At 43.5% G+C, this 20,173-nt stretch overlaps 3 protein-coding genes across 12 annotated transcripts in view; 2 read left to right on the forward strand and 1 right to left on the reverse strand.

Annotated features, from left to right (window-relative positions):
* The window catches only part of LOC142777433 (uncharacterized), a 175,042-nt gene extending 171,529 nt beyond the window's left edge, over window positions 1-3,513 (reverse strand). For 3 of the 10 annotated variants that reach the window (XM_075881831.1, XM_075881828.1, XM_075881829.1), the window contains exons 1-2: window positions 3,314-3,513; window positions 2,623-2,671 (exon numbers count right to left, since the gene is read on the reverse strand). The gene's annotated coding sequence lies outside the window, so the exon portion shown is untranslated. The remainder of the gene's footprint in view (window positions 1-2,622; window positions 2,672-3,313) is intronic. The other 7 variants (XR_012888086.1, XR_012888087.1, XR_012888088.1 and 4 more) reach the window with 5 other exon arrangements.
* The window catches only part of Pi4KIIalpha (phosphatidylinositol 4-kinase II alpha), a 310,849-nt gene that overhangs the window by 158,493 nt on the left and 132,183 nt on the right, over window positions 1-20,173 (forward strand). The gene's annotated exons all lie outside the window — the stretch shown is intronic.
* LOC142777431 (uncharacterized) lies at window positions 3,588-14,865 on the forward strand. The gene is made up of 2 exons (XM_075881820.1): window positions 3,588-3,833; window positions 7,819-14,865. The coding sequence occupies exon 2, from the start codon at window positions 10,685-10,687 to the stop codon at window positions 11,954-11,956; it is 1,272 nt and encodes a 423-aa protein (XP_075737935.1). The 5' UTR covers window positions 3,588-3,833; window positions 7,819-10,684; the 3' UTR covers window positions 11,957-14,865.

Raw genomic sequence — 20,173 nt, forward strand, 5'->3', positions numbered from 1 at the left:
CACGGTTCCAGTGGTGGCCACGTCGAGGCCTCCTCGTGGTCGTATCACGATCTTGAAATCACTCCGTGGGAGTAGTGGCATTTTGCTCTTTCTAATGACTTGCTGCTTGATGTTACGCGGTTGTCGACGCGAACGCTGTCGGTTGCAGTCCGCTCCCTCGCCAGTGCAGGAGGGGGCTCCGTTCTGGGTGTTGCTCTGCGCGTTTAACTTGGGTCTTAGATCCGACGGTGCACCAATCCGTGCCCTCCAGAAACTCTTCGGGGGAGATATGCTCCCCGTTCACTTGGACTTCCGTCGTTGATGGGCGAAGAAAGCGCCGCGTCAGAAAAGACGCTCAGCGCGTCTCGTTGGGTGGCCGGCTTTCGTGAGCGTCGGGCCCAAGGGGCGCGGGTTGAAAACCTATCAAATCCAGCAAAAAGTTCTTTTCAACCTTCAATTTTGGTGTCAGTGGAATCCTGGTCACTTTCCGCACGCGTTGTTGTAAAATTCATGGGCTGAATGACCGAAAATCACTGGCAAATAGTTCTTGGAAGACGGAGCCGACGTAATGCGTGACCGCTCTCTTCGGCGACCAGCGCGCCCACTCTGCTGCTATAGTTTTCTACAATACTTACTAGAGAGAACTCCGGTGCTATTGTCTATGGGAACTGCAACGCACGGCGCTTCAACGAGCATGGGAATGATGGGTAGAGATGTGCGCTGAGGTGGTTTCGACCAGTGGTAGCGTGGGGGTCGTTCTGAGTCGGCGGCAGCAGCGTCGTCAGCGCACGCCGGCCAAAATCATCGGCGGCGGCGTTGCCACTGGCGTGGAAACAGAAACGGCAAATTCAAAAAGCTCTTTACAGTGACTTCTTTGCTTAATTAGCTGAAATTCAGAGCTTCCAGACAAACGGCAGATAATGACATACGAGATTACTAGAAGAGAATGGGCGAGTGTTTCGTAAATGCTTTGTTTTTGACCGGGCTGGGCAGAGATACCCGAAAAAGTATTCCGGAATGTAGATATCGAAATACACGGTTTAGAAGCCTAAAATACGGATACTGAGATGAATTTGTAATTGACGTAACGGGATATTTCAGAGATACTTTTGCAAAAAGACGAAAAAAGATTCTCGAATTCAGATACAGCAATGCAGATACTGAAATACTTTTTCTCTGTGTCGGGGATAGTCATACTCCATACAGACATTTGTAATGTGCAGCATAATATTTAAAAATGCGCAATACATTGTAAAAGAAATGATAATTCATATGTGGGGTGTAACGTCTCAAAACCGCCATATCGTTATGAGAGACACTGTAGTGGAGGGTTCCGCAAATATCAACCACCTGGGATTTTTCAACCTGCATGCACCCAATTCTGTGCACACGGGCCTACAACATTTCAGCCTCCAACGGAAATGCAGCCGCTGCAACCGGGATTCGATCCTGCATGCTGCGGGTCAGCAGCCGAGTACATTAGGCACTAGACCACCACGGCGAGGCTACAGCGGAAAAGTATTTCACTACTGAGATAGAAATACAATTTTGAAAACGTAGTCCAATACAGCAATACAGATACTCAAGAGTATCTCTAAAATACTCTCGCGATACTCAAGTATCGCGAAACTGTCCAGCCTTGGTTTTTGAGCATATTGAAAATTTTAAAAATGGGGCCAGGGGTACTTCTCTCAAGTCATGTACAGTACATTAATAAATTCAGGGAAGTTGTCACCACTCGGTTAGCGTTCGTCGAATTGCGATCCAATGCGGCTCGGATCAGACACACATCAGAACAACGTGCCACCACGCTTCGTATATTGAAGGTATGTTTATTTCTTTCGCAAATGCGCAGCATTCTGCCTTTCTTTTTTCTTTTTGGTGTTGTTCACGTGAAGCAGCTATTATTCTTTATCGTGAGATATGAACAAAAAAAGAACAAATCCACATACCGCACAATAAGTATATAGCAGGCAAATGGAGCTAGATTACAACACTGTGCATGAGATAATTTGATGATAATCAATTGCCAACATATGCCCATGTGCCGTAAAACCATAGAGATTTAACGCAGAGCAATGTATATTCTAAACTACATTTCCATAAAAAGATGATCAGCCTCTTTTCGTGATAATGCTATGGAAAGTGCAAGATACGGAACATGTTTCTCTTTGAATTTTACATGCTTCAATCAGTTTCTTTTTGCCTATTGTGATATTCGATATGCTTCCACCAGTTCCCTCTCGCATTTATTTCATTACTGGGCATTATAAAAAACGGGCCACTGAAAAGAGTCAAAACGTATTTGCTCAACTTAGCGGCTGAGGAGCGGCTTGATGGTCTTCTCGTAATTTCCAATCACCGAAAACAGTTCAGTGAAGATCGTGAAGAAAAGTTGCCACATTCTCGGTGTCATGCATTGCTTTGGCAATTTTGTGACATCATCAAAAACCGGAAAGCAAAGAGCAGGTGCACTACTAGCCATGTAATAGATTAACCGAATGATTCGCAAATATGTGAGGAAAGACGTGTATGTATACATTTAAGGGCTCATCATTTTGTTAGATGTCATACGTCGCATACCGTTTCCTTGTGGTGGGAAGAGGAAGAAAAGGAAAGGAAGGACAGGGACGTTAACCATACCTTGTTTTGTGGTAGAGTGTGGATAGGCCAGGCGGGACGCTCAAGGAACCTGAAACATCCGTCACATCAGAGGGAGGAGACACGACAGCTCGACTGCAAAGTGTGTGGTTGCTCGCCCGAATTTAATGATACCCAGTAATCGAATAAATAAAAGAGGTAACTGATGGAAGCATATATCTAATACCGCGATATGCGAGAGGGAACTGACTGAAGCTTATGAATTGCAAATGCAAAGGAAAAAAAAAAAAACATGGTCCTGATTGTGTACCTTTTATAGCGTTATCATGGTTGATCATCTTAGCAAAATATAATTTAGAATGCATCATGACCTGCATTAAATCTTAATGCTTTTTACGACGCATGGGCACGTGTTGGTAATTAATTATTATCAGATTGTCTCATACGAAGTGTTTTCATTTGCACGAGCTGCATCACGTGTAGTGCATGTGCGTCTTGGTTTTTCTTTCGGACCGTAATGCTTCATTAAAGAGTTGCTAGTCCAAGCTTGCGTGTGTTGAATCCTGTTGTGTGCGCGCGTATTTAAAGACTAGATTCGTCGTTCTTTCAAAAGATATGCCAGCAGCTTACCGCCATGAATCTTGTGAAACATATGCAAACACGGTACCAAAAAAAAAAAAAAAAGAATGCTGCACATTTCTGGAAGCAACAAGCACACATTCAATATACGTACCGTGGCAGCACGGTGTTCTGATGCGTGTTCGATCCTAGCCGTGGTAATCGCAATTTACCGAAAGCTAAACTTCCCCGGAAATTAATAATATACCATACATGACGTGAGATAAATGGCCGCGTCTGCTGCCACCGAGTGGCACGATCCTTTTGAGAGCCAAAACGTTCGGTTCATCCACGGTTCACCCAATAGCCGCTTAAAACCGGCTTGACTTGGCTGAAAATGTATGAATAGACGGCGACAGAATCGCCGTGTTGGACATTTTTTGGGGACGTTTAGGGGGTGGGAACGAAAGGTCTAAAATTCCTCACTAACTTGTGAGGATCTTTACCGTGCGGTAGTTATTTATCCGTGGTCTTTGCTTGAGCGGGAGTTGTATGCATTCGCGAGAACCGCCTCTGCGCATGGATACGTGGTCTCGTTCTGTAACACTGTCTATAAGCAATGTGGTAACGACTTGCCCGATCATGAACAGCGTGTGTTATGCTATTTGTGGATGTATGCCATACGTGTATGTCTGGTAAGTGCGTGTGTAGCATAAGGATCGATGTGTCGCTTCGGTGAAGTGTACGCTTGCGCCAAAACTTTCATTGAAGCTTCTTCTTGCGTAACTGCGTGAGACAGATACGAAATGCACAAGTTGGAAGCGATGGAATATTACCAGTCGTTCACTTCACCGCAAGGCAGTCGTGCCTTGCGGTGAAGTGCATGCTGTGTATTGCGGTAAAGCATACATATTGCGCGCGCTCGTGTGTAAATTGGAAATGTAGCACTGACATTGGGCCTCGTGTGTGCACCTAAATTGTACACGCGCTATCCTCTGCCTCATCAGTGACGATGCGGCAGTCAGTATCGTCATCATCTTCAGTTTGTGTAACAAGCCCAGAACAATTCACCTAGTAAAATACATTTTGTGGCAGGCAATTCGCAAGGCATTCAGATTTTAGTTCATTGCAGGATTAATTCAAGATTGTTAAATGGCACCTTCAAATAAACGAAACATGCATATGAGAGGCTTCAGTCGTACTTCAAAATTTGTGCCATGCCTCAAATTGAAAATGATTATAAAGGAAATGTATGCTAAGGCTGGGTGTAGATTACCATTCACAATTCAATTACCATTCATATTTTAGAAACTTAGAAAATTTGTAGCTCATGTTTTCCTATCGAGTAAGCACGAAAATAACTGTTGAAGAATGGTCTACAATTACTCACACAGTTTGCAAGAAATAAATCTTTGAAACCTATGTCGTGCCAGAACTAAGTGCAAGGCGGTTAGAGGAAACTGGTTATGACCCGACATAATAGCGCATGTTCGAACGTCTTACATGGGCTGCTTGTTGGCAAAATGGGGTGGTAATTAGGTAAGTGCCTGCAGGGATCTGCACCAAGAGACGAAACCTGCTACATCTTTTTCAAAAATTTCATTATTTGTGTCAAGCATGCATGCACTCTTCGTTGTTGTGTTCTCTCAGGGAGCAAGTATATGGCATACGCTTGAAATCCATACGTTACCCCTGCGATTTGGAGATGTCATCACAGTGGACATGAACGTGCAATGTAGTTGAAAACGTTGCTGGGCACCAACTTTCTTAACAATTTGAACCCGCTTATACTACAAAAGTTACCACGTGATTTCAGCCAAATAGTTTCTAACTGTTGTGGTTACTGTCAGATAAAAGTGATAATGAGCTAGTTGTGCTTGGACAACAGTCTTGCTTTACTGTATTAAAATACAGTAATTTAGTACCTGCACGTAGAACTGACCACTTATTTTTTTTAATTTGTGGTCCTATTTGTTACAGTTTACTTTCAAAATATTTCATACAAGGTGGTTAAGTTTTAAGTCCATACAGTGGGCAAATTTTATCAGCAGTACCGCATGCTGTACAATCACTGTTACTTCTCCTAGAAAGCGCGGTATTCCACTATTCCGGTATGTCTCGGCTGGGCTTCTCGACCTCGACGACTGTACATGTCAAACAGTTTGCCAAATGTAACTACTTACTCCCCCATAACTCTAAATTTTGTCGAGCCATAATAAATAATGGGCAGTAAGGACCAGTTACAAAACCCTTTTTTTATGAAGTGCTCATTAATCAGGAACCTAACAATTCTGTACATAAACGATGACAGCAACCACTTCTCCACACATTGAACAATTAGGTTGTACTAATAAAAGCATTAATATAATCAGACTCTTTTTTTTTTGGAAAGTAAATACAATGCATAAATAGTCTTACCAGTCCGTGCTTCAATATTGTAGCTAAACTATCGCTGAAAGCCAGAGTCATTTACAAATGCCATGTGAATTCCCGGAAAGCGCTAGGTAGCTTGATATAAATTGGGGATGTCTGCAAAAAAGCAAAAAGCCTACGTTTACGTTGAGCAGAAATCTAAGTGAACATGCATGCATATGTTCATGAACTAGTTCCCTGTAACATGTGGTGCAACAGCTCTAGCTTAAAAGCTTCAGGCGGCTTTTATGCTGCTCCAAAAAGATTTTAGTCGCACCACAAGCTCCGGATATGCCTTTCATGAGTCACGTCACTGTGTCTGTTGAGTCTTTAAAAAAACAGGTTTCAAGGGGATGCTAAAAATTTTTTTTGAAGGGGTGAGTAGCAGAGTGTTAATTTATTAAAGTCTTCAATTTTATTATGTTAGCTCTGAGGCTTGCAGGTATGTTAAATGAGCATGGTCACATGAGTAACACCTCATAGGTCAATAATTTTTTGGGTTGACAGCAAGGTATGCATGAGACAGGATTATGCAAATTGCAGAAGTAGAAGTAATGAAGTTGTCGAGAAGACTTTGTTAACAGTACATTTACAGGCTTCATGCAGAATTTGCTTTCTAGCAGGGTGAATTTACTTTTGCTGATGCTTCCGATGGCATCATTGCACTTCATAAGCACTGGTTTTATGCACTGCATGTAACGATCTTGTTTTTTCAAGGTTCATGTACTGATTAAAAAGTATAGGATCAAGAAACTTACGTGCTGTCTTAAGGCATAATCAGGCTCACCATAGAGGTAATTGGTGACATTTTGGTGAGTTGTATGTGCGAGGTCTGTGTAGATAACATCATAGTAATCTTGCAATGCTGTAGCTTTATTTGTGTAATGAGTGAAGCTTCTTTTCCTGCTAAAAATTTCTGCCAAGCAAACAAGTTCCAACAGTAGGATTTGCCCTTGGGTAAAGCAGGTGGTAAGAGTGAGCTTATTCAGAAGCCCTTCAAGAGTACCCACTGAAGGAATTAGTACCTACAGGGCACAAATTCCAGTGCACCAAAAAGGGCAAGGGAGGACGGTGCAGGTTAACATTTCAGGAGGGTATCTTCTGGACATCATCCTTCTCTAGCCACAAGCTTGTATGGCCAATGTTTAGCAAACTCCTACTAACATAAACTAGGTATAAATGTTGCTTCTCTATAGCAAGATGACACACCATATACCTTTTGAGAGTCTCCTCACTACAAGCCCTTACATTAGCCTAAAAATATTTTTTTCTACGGTGCCCTCTTTTGTCCTAAACAGTTGTCTCAAGCAACAATATGCACATTGTGATTGTCTAGCTGGTGACCACAGAGACTGCTCCAGCCATCACGATGTATACTTCACTCAAAATGTAAGACACTGCAAAATCATAGTCCGGTGTGCGTGCATACGACCTTGAACATGCAAGCAGTGACCACTTCTTTTGTGTTCTCTGCACTGGCGCATGCTTGTTGCACACCTGTTCAAGATTGTGACAGTGAAATTAGTTCTGGCAATGCTGTCTCAGAGGTAAGACTGTGTACACCCTTAGGAACACCATGGTGGAGCGAGCAGAGGTTCATATCAAATGTAGTAATAACTGGCAACACCATGGTGATATAAGCACACTTGCATTAATTTATTACATTTTTATTGAGGCAGACATCACACAGCTAAGCCTAGTTGTGATCTCTCTTCGTTATTGTCTACATAGTTTTCCCGTTGGTCACAGCACAGGAAGAAAAATTTCTCCTTGGGAGCACCATATTTTAAGCTTGCATGACTTCAATGAAGCACTGTGCGAACAGATATATTGAAAATATCAATACTTCGGGTCCTATAAATGGTGAACTGGTTGTCACATTCAGCCGGTGATCCTGCAAGAGCTTTAGCATATACTCTAAGGTCATTTTGCATCAACAATGCCACATACAATAGTTTAACAATGGCTGTTAATGGGCAAGATGATGCATAGCTTCAGAGAGGTAATTAAGCTAAGGGGGAAAATTATAGATGCCTAAGCACCACTGGAAAAATGAAAAAGCACAGAAAAAGAGCGTCAGTCGCAGCTGAACTACTGAAAATATTTACACTGCACCACACATTTGCGTCGTCTAGAATTTTTCCTAATAATGTTATACCAACCTGCCCAACAACAAGTACTTCTAAGGTAATAAAGTGCAGAATGACACTTGCATAAAACAGGAAACACAGGACGCGAGTTAACTGCCATCTATCTTTGTTTGTGCAGGGTGTCTACCAACCTGGGAAAGTCGGGGAATTGGGGCCTTGCTGGAAAACTGGAGGAACTTTGGTAAAGCCTGGCTAATTCATGGAAACTGGCGGCAGTCTGTGCCACCATCACAAAAATAAGCATTACCCTTGATCAATACTCAAAAAGTCACTCCTTGACTGTAACTACAGTGAACAGCTAGAAGAAGCCTAAAAAAAAAGCAATGCATAGCTGTTTCTTCTTAGTGTACAAACAAAAGGATATACCGACCAAAATAACACAAAGTTTATTGATGTTTGGGCACCTGATATTGTTCTGAATGACAGCCATAAGAAAGGTACATCGTATTTAAGTATGACTAGGTGCGTGATGTAAGCACCAAAAGTATATGGTCAGCATTCCATAAATCTTATTGAGGATATGTGCAGCTGTGTGAATGTGCAGGGATTCCAGGTGCTGGCATGATGCAAGCTTGTTTTCTTCGACCAGAACACGGTTGCTTGACCAGTCAGTTTGAAAGCCTGTATATTCCGCATGTTCAGCGAGGGCATCCAAGGCCACCCATGATTTGATGACTTCATTTTGAACTGTTGTGTTGTTTAACTCTTTCATTGAAATCACAGGTCTCATAGACTGACATGTTGTCACACTCGTGGCAGACTACAGTGTAAAGAAGACTACAGAAATTTCCGCTTGGCAGCTTATTCTTCCCATTGACTAAAGCATTCCTTAGCTTCCATGTTGGTACATGCACTATTTTGATGTATGTTCCTTCTACATACCACATACTGTGCCGTCCCCTCTCGAAGAGAGCGGCCAGGAGCCGTGTTTGCCTTTCAAGTGCCGCCAAAGGAAGTCGGGGGGACGCTTAAGCCCCTAATAGGGGCTACTTCTACGTCTTGAAAATTCTTTTTCCTTTGTTATGGCCACTTTAAACGGGCGCCGCAAACGACCTTCAGAGCGCCATTGTCATCTTCTCTGTCGGCTCACGGAAAGAGTGAAAGCACCGGTCGTCGACGGAAGAAGAAATGCCAGGCGGCGGACAGACTCACCCTACCAGCCCGAGCAACAGCACCGCTTTTTTACGGGGACTTACTGAGTGCTCGTGAATGTTTGTTAAAATGTGACCCCAATTCCTGTTAAAGTTACTTTTGTTTAAATGTTCACTAGTGTTCGACCGTTAACTGGCTGGATAGCAGACGCTTTGACCCGTCAAATGCGAGCTGCAAGACCAGCATAGTAAAAAAGCGCTTCATCTGCCATCGGCCGCCAACTCAACGTCCGCCGGCAATGGGATACGTCGCCACGGCAAGACCCCCGGTTGAACCCAGACACACGCCCATTGCAAGGATTTCATCACCAAGGAGTAGAGAAACTGACAGCAGAAGGGCAGCAACAAGGTGGGCTCATTTCATCTTTCAACGCTCAACGCGCAGCTTAGAACCATTTGTTTCACATACGTCCGCTTTGAGACAAAACGTGCAAACAAGTATGGACCAGGACGAGCTGATGCATGAGTGTCCAAATGTCACACCACAAGATGAAGCTTCCGCATCAAACATTCGGCCGCAAAGAAAAACAACCATGTCGACGAGGGCTAAAGAAATGTATCAAACGAGCCGCGAAGAGCACTGCCGTAAACTAGATTCTGTTTGGAAAAACATGGAGAGCGCTCTTCAGGCCCTGTCACGCGCTAAGGGAGAACAGTTTACTGGCGCCAAAACGCAGCTTCGTGCAAGTTACGAGTGCTACGAGCATGCTACCGCAAGATACTCAGCGTTTCTCGAGAAGGCGAAGACGTCTGAAGCCAGGCACGAATTAGAGCTCCGACAGGCAATCGATGAAGACCGTGAGGCGATCGTGAGCGAAAAGTTACGAGAGGCTACGCCACAAGAATGCAACAAGGCACATGAAACAGCATCGCAGTTCTCTCTATCGGCTCACTCAAGAGCTTCCTCGCGATCACGACGATCGGGCTCCTCCACGATTAGCCTGGCTGCTGTGCAGGCCTGCGTGCAAGCAGAGGCCGTCAAAGCAAGAGCTCAGTTTGGACGTAAAGAGGCCGCAATGTGCTTAGAGAAGGCAAGAATCGAGGCCGAGCTTGAGGTATTACAACATGAAAAAGAGGCAGCTGCTGCAGACGCGCAGGCAAGTGCACTCGAGGCAGCTGTGGAACATGATGGCGGGGAGTGTGTGTGCCCACACCCATCTTTAGACCGGACAACAGGGAAGAAATTCCAACGCCAGATGCAGCACTGAACTACCCGCACTTGAAGGCCATTGCCACTCACATTCCACCTCTTGAAGAGGCAAGAATATTGCTCCTCCTCGGTCGAGACGTTCTCAGAGTCCACATAGTTCGCCAGACCATTAACGGGCCACTTGACGCTCCTTATGCACAGAGGCTCGATCTCGGATGGGTCATTGTCGGAAACGTCTGCCTGGGTCGTACGCGTAAAACAGGCACCATAAATGTGTTAAAAACACACATTCTGGGCAACGGAAGACCATCCCTTTTCACCCCATGTACAAAACATTTCATGGTGATGGAAGCGCCGGTTCTCTACACTGCGGATAGGCATCAGGTCAAGAATAATTTCTCATCAATAGCAGCATCAGATGACACCTTGGCACCTAACCTGTTCGAGACAACGCGAGAAGACAGCGAGCGTTCCCTGTCTATAGAAGATAGAGCCTTCCTCAATATCATTGATAGTGAATTATACAAAGACAGGTCAAACAACTGGGTTGCCCCTCTACCTTTCCGCTCACCAAGAAGATGGCTTCCTCCGAATAACCAAGAACAGGCTCTCTCTCTCGCCTGTACTTGCTGCGACGCACGTTGCGAAAAAACCCTGAGAAAAAAGAGCGCTTCGTGCACTTCATGAAAGAACTGTTCGTCAGGGGTCATGCAGAGGAAGCTCCACCACTTAACATCGACGAAGAGGGCTGGTACCTACCCATATTCGGCGTTCACCATCCTCAAAAACCCGATCGAATCCGTGTGGTGTTTGACTCCAGCGCTCAGCACGAAGGAGTGTTTCTGAATGGTGTCCTTCTCACCGGACTCGACCTGACAAACAATCTTGTGGGAATACTGATACGCTTCCGGCAGGATTCAGTGGCGATAACTGCCGACATTGAGCAGATGTTTTACAATTTCGTCGTTCGTGAAGATCATCAGAACTACCTAAGGTTCCTCTGGTTTAAGGACAATGACATCTCCCGAGAAATCATGGAGTGCCGAATGAAGGTGCACGTTTTCGGCAACAGTCCCTCACCCGCGGTCGCTACATATGGGCTTCGGCGAACTGCTCAAGAGGCTGCTCAACAATTCGGTGAAGATGCAAGGAGGTTCGTCGAGCGAGACTTCTACCTCGATGATGCACTCAAGTCTCTTTCGTGTGAGGAAGACGCCATCAGTCTGTTGCAGAGAACGCAAAAAATGCTTTCTACAGCTAACATAAGGCTGCACAAGATTGCCTCAAACAGGCAGAATGTGCTGAATGCATTTTTTCCACAAGACCGTGCGCAGGGACTGAAAAGTCTTGACTTGAACAAAGACGCATCAAATATGCAGAGAAGCCTCGGTCTACTTTGGGATGTAGACAACGACACCTTCGTCTTCAGAGCTCCTCTTCAAGACCAGCCCTATACACGGCGAGGGGTGCTGTCGACCGTCAACAGTCTGTTTGACCCGCTGAGGTTCGTGGCACCTGTAACGGTTCAGGGAAAGCACCTGCTCCGTGACCTCATGGCGGAAGGTTATGAAGGTTATGACTGGGACACGCCACTTTCGGATGCAAAGAAACAAAGTTGGGATGAATGGAAGAATTCTCTACAAGCACTTCATTGCCTACGTGTGCAGAGAACTTATGTACCGCACTCAACTTCTGAAGCCGCCTCTAGAGAAATTCACGTGTTCTCAGATGCGTCCACGAGTGCCATCGCCGCGGTAGCGTACCTACGGGTAATCGACAAGCAGGGAAACAAACATGTCGGTTTTGTCATGGGAAAGGCGAAGCTCGCGCCGAAACCAGACCACACAATCCCAAGGCTGAAGTTGTGTGCAGCGGTCCTTGCTGCAGAAATGGCCGATGCCATGCTACGGGAGTTACTTCCAGCCGAGTTCTGTCACATTTTACACAGACAGTAAGGTAGTTCTGGGATACATACACAATGAAACGCGAAGATTCTATGTGTACGTAGCTAACAGAGTTCAGCGCATACATGCCAGCACACGACCGGGTCAGTGGAAGTGTATGTGTACGGAAGAAAATCCAGCAGACCACGCCACCAGACCAATTTCAGCAGCGCAGCTCGAGAAGACGAACTGGTTTTCAGGACCCGACTTTCTCTCTCAACCTCAAGGGTAAGCATCATCATCATGTTTTCAGCTTATAGACCCTAATGAAGACGAAGAGGTATGCCCTGAGGTCCGCACCTTCGTGACGAAAACCAACCAGCAACAGCAACTAGGAGCTGAACGACTCAGCAAGTTTTCAAGCTGAAGCTCGCTCACACGAGCTGTGGCTGGCATAATCCGGGTTGCCCGTCGCGCAAAGAGTTCGCCACCAGAAGAAATGGATCTCGTGGAGCTGCTCCATCGAGCCAAGGTCATCATTATTCACTCTGTGCAGGAGGACGTATTCTCAGAAGAGCTGCGTTGTATCCAGAGAGGAGAGCAAGTTCATAAGACAAGTACGCTTCGAAAGCTTGATCCAATTTTGGATGCCCAGGGGCTAACTCGTGTCGGTGGCCGCTTGAACAAAGGTAACCTTCCAGATGAAGAAAAAAACCCTTTAATAATACCTGGCCGACACCATGTCGCGAAACTCCTAGTGCGCCACCACTATGGCTGTGTGCAACATCAAGGTCGACACATCACGGAGGGAGCTGTGACAGCTGCTGGATATTGGATTGTTGGAGGCAAAAGATGCATCTCCTCTGAGTTGGAGGCCTGTATTTCGTGCAAGAAGCTAGGAGGACGCCTTCACGATCAGAAGATGGCTGACCTTCCGGCCGACCGAATCAGCACGGAGCTCCCTTTTACAAACGTAGGAATCGATGTTTTTGGCCCTTGGTTGATTACCTCCCGCCGAACGAGAGGTGGTATTGCCAACAGCAAGCGCTGGGCAGTAATGTTCACATGCTTAAGCATTCGCGCACTGCACATTAAACTCATCGAATCAATGGACATGTCAAGCTTCATAAATGCTTTTCGAACGTTCATGTCCGTAAGAGGACCTGTGAAGCTTGTACGCTCCGACTGCGGGACGAATTTTGACGGTGCATGCAGAGAACTTGGAATTGGCGCTGAGAGCTTCAATAGCTCACAATTTGGCAGGTTCCTAGCGAACACCGGCTGTAAGTGGATATTCAATTCACTGCACGCGTCCCACATGGGCGGCGCATGGGAGAGGATGATCGGTATAGCACGCTGTATTCTTGGTTCCATGCTTATGCAATCACGCCTTCAACGGCTTACTCACGACATTCTTGCCACCTTCCTAGCAGAAGTCGCAGCCATCATGAATGCCAGACCTATAACTCCGATTTCCTCGGACCCCGAAGATCCCGCCATCCTCACTCCGGCGACGCTACTGTCACACAAGAAAGGATGCGCATCCCCAACAACTGGAGAAATAGATACAACTAATCTGTACAAGCGACACTGGCATCAAGTCCAGAACATGGCTAATCAATTCTGGAAACGCTGGTGTTTAACTTATCTCGCTACTCTGCAGGAACGTCGAAAATGGCAAGTGAGGAAAAAGGATATAAGAGAAGGCGACGTCGTGCTCATCAGGGACAAAGAAGCAAATCACAACGATTGGCCCATCGGCGTTGTCACCCACAGCCTGCCCAGTGCGGACGGAATGGTGCGCAAGGTGGAGGTGGAGATTGCAAGGAATGGCGCAATAAGGAAACTCTGCCGATCGATATCGGAAGTGGTGCCCTTGTTTTCGCCATCAACAAACTGTGGCGTCTAACAAGCAGACACCAGACGGGGAGTGTGCCGTCCCCTCTCGAAGAGAGCAGCCAGGAGCCGTGTTTGCCTTTCAAGTGCCGCCAAAGGAAGTCGGGGAGACGCTTAAGCCCCTAATAGGGGCTACTTCTACGTCTTGAAAATTTTTTTCCTTTGTTATGGCCACTTTAAACGGGCGCCGCAAACGACCTTGAGAGTGCCATTGTCATCTTCTCTGTCGGCTGACGGAGAGAGTGAAAGCACCGGTCGTCGACGGAAGAAGAAATGCCAGGCGGCAGACTCACCCTACCAGTCGAAGCAACAGCACCGCTTTTTTACGGGGACTTACTGAGTGCTCGTGAATGTTTGTTAAAATGTGACCCCAATTCCTGTTAAAGTTACTTTTGTTTAAATGCTCACAGGTGTTCGACCGTTAACTGGCTGGATAGCAGACGCTTTGACCCGTCAAATGCGAGCTGCGAGACCAGCACACATACCATATCTGACTTTCCAAGCACAGCATTTCTCACATCGGTAAACTTGTGCATATTTGTCGTGGCCACAAATTCAGCTTGGCTTGAAGGCCTTTTAGTTAGGTGCTTATGTTTTAACTGCCATCACAAGAGGTTTGCTGGGCTATGTCTTGCCTTGTATAATATTACTGCTATTATTATTATTATTATTGGCAACGCAGCTGCAAACGTCCTCCGCTATGCACTTATTGCAGATATTTCAAGAGTAGCACACTCTTTTCTCATTTCATTTCCTTGAGATGGTGTTATTAAATCCATGAGTATTTTTTACCATTATGTTTATAGAAGAGTACATAAATGAAGGTAGCATGAAGGTAACCAAAACACGCAACTTAGCTTCACAAAAAAAGCCTACTGGCTTTTTCAGCTTGCCTTTGTTGTACATAGCCTGGTCACTCCTCACAACGGTGTTCATGCTGTCTGAGACGCATCTGGAAAGTAAGTTGCATGTTTTGGTTGCTGACAAGGAAGGCTTCTTTTCAACTCTAGATGGTTCTATGTATAATGATAAGGTAGCCACTGGTTTGGAAAAAAGCTGAATAAATCATTTTCTGAGAAACTGCAGCCAATCAATTTATGTGAATGGACATGCATCTTCACTTTCACATGCAAAGTCTGGTGTTCCCCAGGGATCAATCATGGGACCAGTTTTGTTTCTCATTTACATCAACGACATTGGACATGGTTTGTCATCTACTATCAAATTATTTACATACAACTACATCATTTATAGAAAAATTGACAGCACCCAAGCTAACGAGTCATTATAGTTGGACCCTAATAAACTCGTATTTTGGTGTCACCATGGCAAATTAACACTTTCGAAACGAAGGCCATGACGTTTACAAGAGCACATAAAACAGAAATGAGTCAATATAAAATTGAAGCTCTCCCCATTGAAAAAGTATCTCTATTTAAATATCTTGGAATTCATTTATCGTCTGACCTGCCTTAGAATAAGCGCATCGATATCGTAACTAGTGATGTGTCAAAAGCACTTGGATTTATTAAAAGAAACCTTTACTTCGTGAACTATACCTCTAAAATGCTAGCATACACTACACTTGTTCGTTCAAAGATAGAATATGCATCCATCATCTAGAACCCACATCAATCATATCTCATCGATTAACTAGAATCAATACAAAATGAAGCAGCAGGATTTATCACCAAGTAGTATTCTCGCAACTGCAGCACTACAGACATTACACACTCACTTTCATTACCCCTTTTTGAAAAATGCAGACTGTCGTCACTGTTCTTTCATTTTCATACATTTTATCATAGTAAATGTGCCTTCATGAAGCTTGTACAAACACACCTCATAATATTTTGAAACATATTGATCACCAATTCAAAATACACCCTTTTTTGGCACGCACAATTATGTATCAACACTCACCATCACTTCGAAGCACACATCACTGGAACACACTGCCGGGCGACATCGCTTGATTCATTGATCATGCCGCCTTTGTAAACCAATTCAATATTTTCTTGGACATATGACTTACCTATCTGTGTGAGTTTGTAAGAGCATGTATGTGCTTATTTTTACTCTTCTTTCATTGTAAATATATTTTCTCCTTAAAGATGATAGTCTTGCTTGGGATACTCCAACGCAAAAATTTTGGTCTGTCTCTCAGCAAAAAGGCTCAAGTATGACCACATTCACAGCATCCACCAGTATTGCTCAAGTTTCTGCGTTCATACTTGTACGATTGTCAATAAAAAGCAAATATTGAGCATATTTGAGGCACAATATCAACACGTCGTTATTGTGCACTGTGTTTATTTATACTAGAAAAGGTATAAAGAAGTAATTCTAAGCACTGCAGCTGACAATGCGACGCTTCGCACGAAAAGGCGAGTCTCCTACGCTTTGCTAAGATGATACTGTGCTGCTACCTGTCTTGAAATTTACAAAATATGGCCTCCAAGATTGCACGCATGCTGCGTGCTCGCTATAACAAAGGTCATTCTTTCGTTTTCTGAAATTACCGCCAGATGGCACTCATGTCTCACGCAACACCTCCAGGATCCCATTCACCAGTTTTCTCGTGCAAAACATCAAATAAATATTTCTGTCTGTTCACTCTTTTCAGGCGAAATACAATAGTCTTTCGACGACATTTTTAGTCTAATATGCAGATAGGGGGCAATTTTTTTCATGGCAATTTTCTGTATATATATTTTTTTGCACTATAGTTGTGTCTCTCTTATTGAGTTTTCATTCCTGCCACAATTTTTTTTTCCTTTTGCATCTTTGTTTATGGAACTGTATTTTACTTTGTTCACCACTTTATTTTATAATGGCAATGTTCTGATTTGCAAATTTATTGTATAACTAAAACCTCCTGTGTAATGCCTGAATGGGCCTCTAGGGTATATATTAGTAAAAAAAAGTGTTGATGCAAAAATCGGTTGACTGAACGAATAAGTTTATGCCCTGTTACTAACGCTTCATCAGGAACGCGTAGCGGCAAGTGTGAAAAAAGCAAAAAGGCAAAAACTATCGGTTTTTATTTCAGTGAAGATTCATGTTGCCACTAAGAGCTGTTGTTTCAGAAAAAGACACTTGGTAAATAAATGTTTCAGAGTATATTCAAAGAAATTTGGAGCGTTTGAAGACTTGTGATCCGCTAAAAATTTCTAACTCAGAATCTATCATCTTATCACTAAGTGAACAACCTTCTTTGTGCTGTAATGCATTCGGTATAGACGTAAAAGATTTATATTATTGTTTGCCCCAATGTGAAGATTTGAAGTGTATAAAGCAGTGCATGAGAGAAGATAATGATGATTTGTTGTTTCAGGGCCAGTGTGGCATCTCTATTGCGTCGTTTTCAGAGCTCATGCAGGCCACCTAAATTCTACGTTGTGTCTTAGAAGGGAAATAATTTTGTCCTGAAATCTGGTATCTGAATTGAATCATGAATATACCTGTAATTAGTCATATTTTTCTTGGGTATGTAGACGGGCAGCTGCAAAAGCATTTGAATTGGTTATCATCACACGCTGTTTGATATGTCCATGACTTCTTAGTTCTACTGGACATTAACAATTGCTCTGTACTGTTTGCTAATATAAAGAAAGATCTTGAGGAAAACGAAATGTCAGCGTTTCACTTCGGAGTTTCAAAAAAATGATGAGCTACAGTTTCTCGATTTAAGACAGGCTTTCGTCAAAGATCACATATATAGCAATACCAACCTAGATTCATAGAGCCAATTCTGAATTTTAATTCTGGCCACTCAAAACCATACAGGGAGCCATTGCGTCAACTGTGCTGGGTGCCGCTCTTCAGAAGTTACGCGAGCACCTTATGCCACATGCATTTGATACACAAGTTGCTCGCCTTGCAAATTCTGGCTTTCCGGGTGACGTGATTTGCTCCTTGTCAGAAAAACTTATTTCAAAGATCGAGAAGTTTTATCATTGTGATTCTAGTGCACCAGAAATTAGCAAGAAAAAGAGGCAGGCAGTTATCCCATACATACACAGGATAGCACATGGTTTGAAAAATGTTGGTGCTCGTTATTGCATAAACATGTCATTCTCAGCACGTAATAAAGTGCATAATGCGTGTACTTTGGTGGATAGAGCATTGTGTCAGCAGCCAGGGAAAGCGAACAAATGTGTCTCCAGTCATGTCCACAGATATGCTCCTTGCACTACTGGCGTGGTTTATGGGATTCCACATTCTTGCAGCTGCGAATATTTAGGTGAAATGGGGCGGTACATAAATGTGCACTTAAGAGAGCATGAGCTAATGCTATCAGATGCTAAAATCACGTCTAATTTGGCAGCTCGTTGTAGGCCATGTGGATGTGTGCTCATGGCTGGGCAGAGATTCCCGAAAAAGTATTCTGGAATACAGATATCGAAATGCGTGGTTTGGAAGCATAAAATACAGATACTGAGATAAATTTGTAATTCATGTGACAGGATATTTCAGAGATACGTTTGCAAAAAGACGAAAAAGTATTCCAGAATACATATACTAAAATACTTTTCTCTATGTCGGGGATAGTTATACTCCATACAAACATTTGTTATGTGCAGCATAATATTTAAAATGTGCAGCACATTGAATCTTGCAAATGAAATTGATTTATTATATTTTCGCCATTCTCTGAGTGTTATTAAGGCATTACAAAGGATGCTTACACTGCACATAATTGTTAATAACCACATATTTACAGATATCAGTTGCAATAAAAAACTATGCCATATGAGAGCATCAATCACACGCATTGTACACTGAAATCCGGAACTCAACAGCAACACTATTAGTTACGCTAGAATGAGCATAGTTCAAGTGAAGTGCTGGAACCATAAACAAACAAACTTCCAGTTGAAGGTTAAGTGTTTTCTAGAAACATCTTAGAAAAGGCAGAAAGAATTAAGAACAGACAAAACAAGGAATGCGAAAGGAAACTCAAAAAGACCTCTTTCGAATCGCTGTTTGGCCATGCTGGCGTTTTTCAGAAATGCTCTGCAGAAAGTAGTATCGTAGATGGCACACGGCACCAAATTCTTTGGGTGGTTTGTGGCTTCCGCAATAAGCTCCAGTTTTTCAAATGGGCACTGCAAAAGAAAAGTGAAAAAAAAAACGAGAAAAACAAACACTACTCGTTCAATTGGCATGAGGAAATACATTTAAAAAATGGCGCCCATTGTGCAGTATACAATACTCCTCACAATGAAAATATCTGCGCTGGAATTCAATATAGCAGTATAACATTGTTGTCACGCTGAAGCAGGCCATCATTCAAACACATTCCAGTTATGCCTGAAGGAGCACAATGGGATGCGCGTAGCAAAACAACTAGCTCGCTTTCAAGAAGGTAGGAGTCAGTTTCGCCCTCAGCAGAAATGTAGAAATGGTGGGTGCATATCTTGCCGTGGACAGCCAAGGTCACAGCAGAAATTTTTTTTCCCCATTGTCAACACGTCTCAGCTCATTTACGAAAAAAAAAAAGTAACGGGATACCCGTGTCCTGGATAGTATCGCGATACATGCGATACACCGTAAAAGTATTTCACTACTGAGATACAAATACATTTTTGAAAAGTGCCTCGATACAGCAATACAGACACTCAAAAGTATCTCTTAAATACTATTGCGGTACTACCCAGCCCTGTGTGTGCCCCACTTGTAGAAAACAAATATCAAATATTGACATGTTAATTAGCGCATGTGTTAAGTAGTCGAAGCATTTTTCATTAGATCTAACAACAAGTGCATAAGTATTTCATGTAACACTCGTCTAGATGAAGAACATAAGGTCTTAGAGAAGAAATGAATCATTCTGTGTTGCAACACATGTGTACTTGTGCACAGTATTGATGAGTCAATATTTTCTATATATGTTTTTTCCTTTTCAAAATAAATTTCAGTTGTGAAATCAGCGCTGTGACCCTCTCTGATTGCTTCTAACCCATTCCTTTGTAAAATATTCTATGGTGAACACTCACCAATTTGCCTAACTCACGATTCTGCATCTTTTATTTACCTATGGAATCGGGGAAGCTGTTGCGGTCTGACAGGTTCCTTTTTTCCACCCCATATTCAGACATCAGTGCTTCAAACGCTACCCCAGCTTTTATTGCAGGTGTCTGAGTACTTTCATTGTGCTCCACGTGTCATAACCTAGAGAAATAAAACACCAACAAGCATGTGTGCATTGTGTAAAAAAAAAAGAGAGGGTGAAAGAAAGGATAAAGTAAATTTTGCTGTACGGTTTCGTTGTTGCGACATTGTTGTTAGTCGTTGTCAAGACAAGGTTGCATAAAATACATAAGTACTCTTTTTTGCTGAAAAGTATATTTTAGACATGTACAAATGAGACGGGGATGCAAATCAGTA

Source organism: Rhipicephalus microplus, chromosome X (assembly GCF_043290135.1).
Source record: "Rhipicephalus microplus isolate Deutch F79 chromosome X, USDA_Rmic, whole genome shotgun sequence".
In the NCBI taxonomy this organism is placed as follows: domain Eukaryota; kingdom Metazoa; phylum Arthropoda; class Arachnida; order Ixodida; family Ixodidae; genus Rhipicephalus; species Rhipicephalus microplus.